The sequence below is a fragment of the Pezoporus occidentalis genome, unplaced genomic scaffold (genome assembly GCF_034315485.1).
Source record: "Pezoporus occidentalis ecotype Australia unplaced genomic scaffold, CSIRO_AGI_Poc_V1 ctg68, whole genome shotgun sequence".
NCBI lineage: Eukaryota > Metazoa > Chordata > Aves > Psittaciformes > Psittacidae > Pezoporus > Pezoporus occidentalis.
Window position 1 is genome coordinate 5,542,759 of NW_026916030.1, and position 8,877 is coordinate 5,551,635.

The window sequence follows — 8,877 nt, forward strand, 5'->3', positions numbered from 1 at the left end:
CCGGCTCGACGGGGGGCTCCTCGAGTGTGCAAACAAGCCAGCCCAACCTCCCTTCCCCTCGCCTGCTTTTCTGGGGTCCGTTTATTGGCCCTATTGGCCCCATTTATTGGCCCTGGTGGCACTTTAGGAGTCAGCTCCGCTGTCTGGTCCTGCCGCCTTGGCTGTGTAAATCACGGGCTGGTTGTCACACCATGTTCTGCTCCTGTTTCCCTTGGGCTGCTCCCCACGGACGGGTGTTTTACTTCTGCCCAGCACCCCGCTGGATGGGTCCCCGGTGGTGGGTGGTGCCAGGGTGATGCTGTGCACGGTGGTTATGCACTCAATGGGTTTATTAGGATATAGATGACATATATCATATATTATATTGCATAGATTGGATATATGGCCATCAGCCCTCCTGGTTCTCCCTGCTCTTGGGTGGGAGATGCCTTCATTACCCTCAGGACCCCCAGACCCTGGGTGACCCAGCACAGCCTCATGCCACCCTTCCTTCACGAGGTACCCACTTGATCCTACTTTTCGTCACCATGGCTGCAGGTACAGACCCTTCCCAGGATGGCGATGGTGCCATGTCCAGGAACACCTCATGGACCAACCTGGGGGATGGAGACATCCCCTTGGAGGACAGTGACCCATTGGTGATGCCCACTGGCCACTCAGCATTAACAGGGGCCTGGAGCAGTGAGAAGCCCCCATTCCTTCCCCAGCATTTCCCCTTCACCCCAAGGCTGGGAACATCTTGCTGTGATTATTTGGGGGGGGGGGGGGGGGCAAGGGGTGGCTGGTCTTGGCCTATGAAGGGGTGAGGGCAGGAGGGTGGATGGAGCAGCCTCAGCCCCATTTATAACCCTCTTCCTCCTCCTTGTTCAGGGCCAGACCTTATTCTTGAACTGTCTGGCTTTTCCAGGGGAGACGGCTTTCCTTCGGTTCATGGCATTAAATAATTAAATGGAGGGAATAATCGTCGGTGAAACCCCCTTGGGTTCGCACTTCCTCGGGCCCTGTGATTGCTGATATTTTTTTGGGTGAAATATGACCTTTTTTATGATCAAAGGGGATCCGAGTTCCAAAGGAAAGTTAAAAAAAAAAAGAAAAAGAAAAGAGGGGCAAGCACGTTCCTTTTTTTCCCAATCCTCGCGGTCTGGTAAAGTTTCTTTAGACATGCAAAGATTTACACACCTTTCTGCAGGGTGCCTTAAATTACCCTCCGACTCTTTACACATTTCCATGAGCAGAGCAAGAACAGTAAGTCATTGAGAAATTAACTGGCCTTTCAGTAATATCCCCTGTCGGCCTTTCAGAAGGGGAATGTCTAATGACTTTTTTGAAGTAGAGGTCAGGCTTTGCTTTTTTTAAATAAAACAATCTGTATTAATGCAATTTCCTTTTTAGCTGCAGGATTTGCCCTTCCCCCCCCCCCCCCCCCCCTTCTTCTTTTCAGCATCATTCCTTTTTAACTCCCCCAGCCACACAAGGCATCCGAAGCGAGACCCGGTTGTTTGAAACCCCCCCCTCCTGGTGTTTCCTCACCCTCTTGTGCAAGCTCTTCTTGGGGTGTTTTTTTTAGGGTAAAAACCATATCTTTAAGGTGATTAAAACTGGATCCTGGAGCTGGGAAGGGCAAAGCAGGGATGGTTTGGAGGTGAAGCCAAACAGGGATGTTTTGCTTGATGCCATGTGCCTGGGTTTTGCTGAGTCCGGCTTTGGAGCTGATGGGCTGATGGACCAGAGCTGGCAAGGCTGTGCCAAGCTCCTCAGGGATTCATGTGGCCAGAGCCTTCCAGGTTTGCAGCCCTTGGGATGAATGTGTTTCTGTTTGTCAGTCCTTCATCTTCCTCTCTTTTAAGGGAGAAAAGGGATCTATTTTGGGAATGTCACTCTGCCCTCCTAGGGGTTTCCTGACATTTCTCTCAGGCTGTGATAACATCTCAAGCTTCCACAGTGCTCACCAGCTCTGCCAGCCCCAGACCTCCTCCTCACTCCCAAAATGTGGCGGTAGCTGGGGTGTGATGGGGCAGCATCCTTGGAGCACCGCTTGGGCTGGTGCTGCTCCCTTCAGTACCCATGTGCTCATTCTTCATATTCCCCAAGTGTTGCCCTTTGGTTATTATATTGTGGAGAAACTGGGCTGTCTGACTCATATCCTCCATGGGTGGAAGGGGGTGGAATGGAGATGCTCTTTGCTCCACCATAATGATGTTTGGAGTAGAGGAAATAGTATGGAGTATGGGAGATAGTGGGCCTTGGGGGTACCAGGCCAGGACCTGGTGACTGGCTCTTGGAGCGAATGGCTGGGGATCAGTCCCTACCTGGCTCTGGAAAGCAGGGCTGCCTGCCCCATCTGTTCCAATGGGAGCTGTGCCCAGCGCCATGCCCTGGCAGGGCTGGGGACCAGAGATCCCCATCCTGCCCCATCCCTAAGGGCCCCGAGCCAGGCCTGTGGCTCCCAGCAGGAATGGTATTTCTCTATCTACTGAGCAATTCCTCTTTCCCCCTCCATCGCTGCCAGACCCCAAAGGCACAGCATGCCCTGGACTAGCTCCTCTCCTCCGCTCCCCTCCAGCTCTCACAGCTCCCCCCGTTCCCTCCTAGCTCCTTGTCTCTGCGGTCGGTGGCATTATAAAACACACAGCCAGGCCCTTGGAGAAGGGTTTTTCTCCCAGCTTTCTTATTCCCTTTGCTTCTGCCTCTTTCTTTTGCTCTTTCTTTCTCTCCCTCTTTTTTTTCCCTGCCAGGAATCCCAGTCCCAGATGAACCAATGCTCCGTGGCTCTGCTATTTCCCTTTTATTCCCCCCCCCCTCCCCTCCTTCAACAGCGAGATGGGAAAAGAGTGAACTAAGAAAAAAAAAAAAAGAAAGAAAGAAAGAAAGAAAAAAATCAAAGCTGCACATATTGGATCCAGATGTGCGTGCAGCCCTTTCCAGCAATTTAATTAAATTCCCCCAGACAGCCAGGAGGATTTCTTAATGATCAAATTTCCCTGGCTTTCCTCCTAAAATGCCCCTCTTTCTTCGGCTGGCTCTTGCTCTGTCTCCCTGATGGATAGCCAACTCGCATTCTTCCTAGCCCGCCCCGCCAAGGCTATGGGGAGGAAGAGGGCAGATCCTGACGCTGTTGTAGCTGGGTACTCGAACGCCCCAAACGACCACACCAGCGATATCCCTATTCGCAAAATGGATTTGTTTCACACAAGAAACGTGGGGATGGGGAAGTCACCTCCCTGGAGGCTGTGGTTCATGGCATGGGCATGGCAGGACCACGGCAGGGATGCTCCAGGGAAGGGCTCTGGTGGGCTGATGGCCAGGGAAAGGTGTCAGCACTTGGGTCTCTGGGCTTGCTACCTCCCCAAGCTGGTTTGGAGCAGGGTTTGGCCCCCACTGCAACCCCAAAGCCTTCTTTCTAGGCAGCGGGGGTTATAGGGGTGGGAGTAGAGCCTCCATGTGGCTTAGAGGAAATGGTTGGGCTGGCAACCCAACAGTGTCTGCGGTCCGACACTGTGGGGGGCAGAGGTAGCAATGGGGTGACCCACACTTACCCGCCCTCCTTTCCCAGCTAATGGTGGGGAGTGCAGAGGGGATTTACCCCTAGAGGAGGGTCTGGTGGAGGGCTTGACCGTGGCATGGTCCCCACGGGTGCCATGCAGCCAGGGACAGTGACCGCGCCTGGTGCTGCCACCCTGACTGCAGAGGGTTTACTGGAGTGTGGAGTGCTTGGGCTTTACTGGCACCATGGAGAGTCCAGGTCTGGGTTTACCCATCCACCGGTGGCACTGAGGTGGCATTAGGACCGGATTGAGAGCCTCAGCTGCCATGGGGTTCCCCGGGTTGGGCTGGTTTGAAGCCAACTCATAGGGCATAAAGCATCCTCCATGTGGAGGGAGAAATTCTCACTCCCCATTACTCTTCCTCCTGTTTTTCCCCTTCAAGCCCTGCCAGGGTGCTTGGATGGGGTCATTCCCACCCTCACTCAGGACGGCACGGGGATGATGCCCCCCCAACCCTATCCACGGGGGGAGCTGTTTGGAGGAGTCCACACAGCGCCAAGTCCCTGTGTCACCAGGAACCAGCACCCACTCTGCAAAGGGGCTGGAACCCCCAGGGGGCTGCAGACAGGGGGTGAGTCCCCCACTTTGTGCGGGGAAGGGAAGGGTGGGAAACAGGGGGGAACTGTGACAGCATGTCAGAAAAATGCCCAAGCGGGACGGCCTCCTGGCCCCCTGTGCCCCCGGGCCACGGCTGCCTCCTGGAATCTGGAAGAGCTCCATCAGAATAACATAAATACGTAAATAGGAAACCCAAGGCAGCTTCAGTCAGCGCCGGCTCTGCCGAGCTCCCCGCGCCCGCAGTTCCACCAGGGCAGCAGTACAAAACCATGCTGCTGCTGCTGCTAAATCCCGGGGTAACGCTTCCTGCAGGAGCTGTTCCAGCAGGGCAGGGGCTGGCTGTGCTGCGGGCAGCAGCACCCGAGCCCCCTCAAGCCCGGGGGGGGAGGCAGCACCCACTCGATGCCACCTCCCCAGACCCCCCCCAGCCCACCGCGGGTCGGGGCGAGCAGCCGCGCTGTGGGTGCTCTAGGGAAGGGAACTGCGCTGCTGCATGGGGCTGCACGACCACATCAGGGGTTGCAGAGCCGGAGCCATCATAGGGGCTGGAAAGGGGGATGCAGCAATGAGTGTGTGTGTGTGTGTGTGTGTGCGTGCCCCTGCGCGTGCGGGTGTGCGGCAGCAGCTGTGCACATCTGGGCTGCCCGGCGGGGCCGTGCCGGTGCACTCGGGGTCTGCGCGCTTGTTGCGGGTGCGGGGGGGTACCCGCTGAGCGCGCAAACGGCCCCGTGCGCACCTGAACCCAGCTGCGCGCTCACGGGGGCGGGCGGCAGGACCGGGGGCACCGCTCGCACCAGCACCGCCCGCTCCCGGCCCTGTGCTGCCCCCTGCCGGCCGCGCCGCAGCCCCGCCCCTCCCGGTACAACCGGAGGCTTCCGCTTCCGGCGGCGGCTCGGGGCAGGTGAGCGAGCTCCGGGTTCCCTCTGGTGAGGTCCTCGCTGGGGCTCTCCGGGGCGTTATCGGCCGCTGGGGGGGTTCAGGGCCTTCGCGCTCGCTCCCGCGGGTGCAGTGGGGTTTGGGGGCTCCTCGGGTTCCCCACCCCCGGGTTTGTGTGGCTCGGGCTGATCCAGCTTTAACCATCGCCGAGGGCAGGCGGGGGGTCCTGGCTGCAGCGCTCGGGGGCTCCTCGCTGCTCTGGTCACCCTTCCCTTGGCACTTGGGGCAGGGCCGGTGTCTGCAGCCGGGGTTTGCCCCGAGCCTGGGCTGTGCCCGGTGCTGGGTGTTCCTGCGCCCGGATAACTGCGGTCTGCAGCTCTGTGTGCAGGAGATAATTTGGCTGTGTGGGAGGAGGTGGCCGCGGTGGTTGGTGCTCACATGAGGAGGGAGGGAGGGAGGGAGGGAGGCTGGGGTGTTTTGTGCCTGCAGAACTGCTGGAAGTGCTGGTTTGTTTTAAAGGGAAGGAAGGGACCGTTGGAAACCAGGCAGCGCTGCCGGAGACGTGCGTGACGAGGGGGGGACACCACTGCCATGCTGGAGGCCCCTGCGTGGTCTGTGCGTGGAGCAAAGGACGATGCCTTTCCTGCACGGCTTCCGCAGGATCATCTTCGAGTACCAGCCCCTGGTGGACGAGCTCTTGGGGCTGCTGGTGATACAGGATGCGGAGAGGCAGAGCGCTCTTGAGAGGTAACTGGATGGGGTCAAACACCCCCTTGGTGTTTTGGGGGGCGACAGCTGGAGCTCAGTGATGTGACTGAGGTCAGGTATGGCCCTGGCTGGGAGCAAACCCCAGTCCCATCGCACAGACCCTCCTTTTGCTGCTGTTGTTTGGAATGGAGGGGGGGAGCAGAGCTAACCTGGGCAGTACATGTACTCCCAAGAGCAGCCCTTTCTGCCTGACCCCTGGCAATAAAACCTAACCGGGTTTAGCTGTGACCCTGATGCTGTTGCACAATCCCACAGCCAACAGCTCAGAAGTGGTGGTTATGAGGTGAGAGGGGAAACCTCTCAGGGCCTCTTCTTCCCTGGTGCTACTTTGACCCCCATGAGACATCCATGATTGAGTAAGTGGCTGTTTTTGTGTCTCAAGCCCTGCCTGTCTGGGCAGCGACCGGAGCCAGCTCTCAGCTGTGAGACGAGTCTTGGAGAGGGAGACGCACTCCCCGTTCTATCAGGAAGGTGTGAGCTATGCCCTGCTGAAGGTCACCGAGCTGGGGCTCGTTCCCGCTGCAGAAATCCTCCTGGAGTTTGGAGCAGACCTCAGCTTTGAAGGTGAGAATGGTGGGAAGGGGCAGTGCTGATAGCTGGGGTTGACACAGAGGGTGCTGCTGGCCCAGACCCCCGCTCCTTGCTGGGATGCCATGGGTGGGCCTTGTGGCAGCCTTTGTGCAGACCCAGCCACAGGGATGGGGGGCTTTTGCCAGAGATGGAGCCATTGCAAAGCAGGACCCAAGGAGCTATGACAGCCCTGTTTCTGTGGGCATCGCCGTGTCCTCAGGGCCCTTCCCAGTCGTCCCCTTCCACTTCTGGCCCATGTCTGGGCTGTTCTGGGGAGCCCTTTGTTCTCTCTGACCCTGTGTTTTGTCCTCAGATCCAGTCACCTACTACACCTCCCTGCACATCGCTGTGCTCCGTAACCAGCCTGATATGGTGGAGCTCTTGGTGCACCACGGGGCTGACATCAACCGGAGAGACCGGGTATGGGCATGGCCACGCTGAGTTCCCTTGAGACTTAGGTGCAAGGGGCTGGCGTGTGGGGACAGCCCTCCTTGCTGCCCACCTCCCGGGCCTCACTGCATGCCCCTTCCCCTTGGCAACCTGGCCTGTAGCACGCTGATGCTGTGGCAGAAGCTCAGGTTGCCTTTGGCTGAGCAAACCTGCTTCTGCCATAGAGCAATGGGTGGGAGGAGAGAAACCTGTGCACCAGGGAAAGGCTCCCTTTGGTTTTGGGGTGTGGGTTCAGATATGCTCTTATGTTGGCCGTGATGGAGCCCCAGCAGGAGGCACTCACAAATGGTCTTTAATACTTGTAGTGATTTGATTTCCCTCTTGCTCTGTGCAGATCCATGAGAGCAGCCCCCTCGACCTGGCCAGCGAGGAGCCGGAGCGGTTGCCGTGTCTCCAGCGGCTGCTTCAGCTGGGGGCCGATGTCAACACAGCTGACAAAAATGGTTTGTGTGCCCCATGCAGCCCCCCCAGCCCCAGCAGGCAGCCCTCATGGGTGGGCTGGAGTGGGACAGGGGGTCTGGGCCCTTCCGTCTTTCTGCTGTAAGGATGGTTTGGAAGTTGGGTGCAGGCTGCAGACCCTCCCTGGTGCTGTGTGTTTCCTCCTTGCTGCTGCCTGTGTCAGGTGCAGAAGGGGGCTGAGACCAGCTCCACGCAGGCCATGGCAGATGGGAAGGGATTGTGCCTCCATAGCCCTGTGGAGCCCATGTGGCGTACATGCCCTCTGGGGCCACTACCAGTCCTGCAAGTGTGGCCTGTCCCCACAGCTGTGCACCATCATGGGATCAGTGGAAGCCTGCCAGAAGGAGAAGCGTTGTCTCTCCCATGTTCAGCTGTCTGGTTGGTGGGGTGGATTGTTTTCCTTCCTGCCTTTTGGGCTGTCACCCCGTTTTCATCTCACTGCCTGCTCCATTGCAGGAAAGACAGCGCTGTTGCATGCCCTGGCCAGCAGCGATGGTGTCCAGATCCACAACACTGAGAGCATCCGTCTCCTGCTGGAAGGAGGTGAGAACAACCTTTTTCTCTCTCCACCCACAACCTCTCCAGGGCTACTTCTGGCTGATTCTTTGTCCTTTATGTTCCTGCTTGAGCTAGAGCAAAGCCCAGCAGTGCCAGAGTTAGTGCTGTCCTTGCCTCGTGGTCTGCAGCACCGGTTACCTCGTCTGTCCCTTCCTCCAGGTGCAGATGTCAGGGCCACCACCAAAGATGGTGACACCGTCTTCACCTACGTTATCTTCCTGCTGGGAGAGATGGTGTGCAGCAGCAGCGAGGAGGCGCAGGTGATCAGCCGCTTCTGCTTCCGTGTCACACAGCTGCTGCTGGCCCACGGTGCCAACCCCAGCGAGTGCCCGGCCCCAGACTCCCTCACCCACCTCTGCTTCAAAAGCTTCAAGAGCCACTTCCCGCTGCTGCGTTTCTTGCTGGAGTCGGGTGCTGCCTACAACTGCTCCCTCCATGGTCCCTCGTGCTGGTCCGGCTTCCACATCATCTTCGAGTGCCTCTGCTCGCACCTCAGCGTCTCCGAAGACGACAGCTTCTTTACAGACCTCATCCAGAAGGGCCAGACTCTGCTGGAGCTCATGATGGCCAGTTCACAAGCCATCCAGCTGCCCAGCAACTTTGAGGTCAACACCAGCACCTGTAGGTACCACGGGGAGAAGATCCGGACTCTCTTCTGCTCTCTGAAGCAGCTGGAGCGCTCCCCGCAGGCACTGAAGCATCTCTGCAGGGTGTTCATCCGGCAGTGCCTTAAACCATGGCCAGTAGATGTTAAAATCAAGGCTCTACCTCTTCCAGACAGGCTGAAGTGGTACCTCCTCATTGACCACACTGCTGCCGGGCAGGAGGACCTCTGAGCCTGACTTGCACCTCTCCGTGTGCCACCAGATCTCTGCCCTGGGACAGTTTTCTCTGTCCATGGTTTGGGCATAATGCCACATGCACATCTGTGGAGGCCCCGTTGCCCTGGAGCATGTCATGGGGAAGTGGGCAGAGCCCTGTGGCTCCCTGGACCCTGGGGCAGGGGGCTGGTTTGTGTGGGTTTTAAAGGAAGGGCTGGTGGGGAGGAGCAGTGGGGTGGTTGGGGCAGTGTGGCTGGGCAGAAATAGCCTGG

At 58.1% G+C, this 8,877-nt stretch overlaps 1 protein-coding gene across 2 annotated transcripts; it reads left to right on the plus strand.

Annotated features, from left to right (window-relative positions):
* The first annotated feature begins 5,435 nt into the window (after positions 1–5,435).
* Positions 5,436–8,676, plus strand: ASB6 (ankyrin repeat and SOCS box containing 6). Of its 2 annotated transcripts, XM_062641236.1 has the most exons (7): positions 5,436–5,726; positions 6,130–6,311; positions 6,631–6,737; positions 7,102–7,210; positions 7,683–7,769; positions 7,944–8,405; positions 8,562–8,676. In XM_062641236.1, exons 1-7 carry the CDS (start codon positions 5,614–5,616, stop codon positions 8,618–8,620), a joined length of 1,119 nt encoding a protein of 372 aa, XP_062497220.1. In that variant the 5' UTR covers positions 5,436–5,613; the 3' UTR covers positions 8,621–8,676. The 2 variants fall into 2 exon arrangements, with proteins under 2 accessions (XP_062497220.1, XP_062497219.1); XM_062641235.1 differs by having other exon boundaries at positions 7,944–8,670.
* Positions 8,677–8,877: the final 201 nt, after the last annotated feature.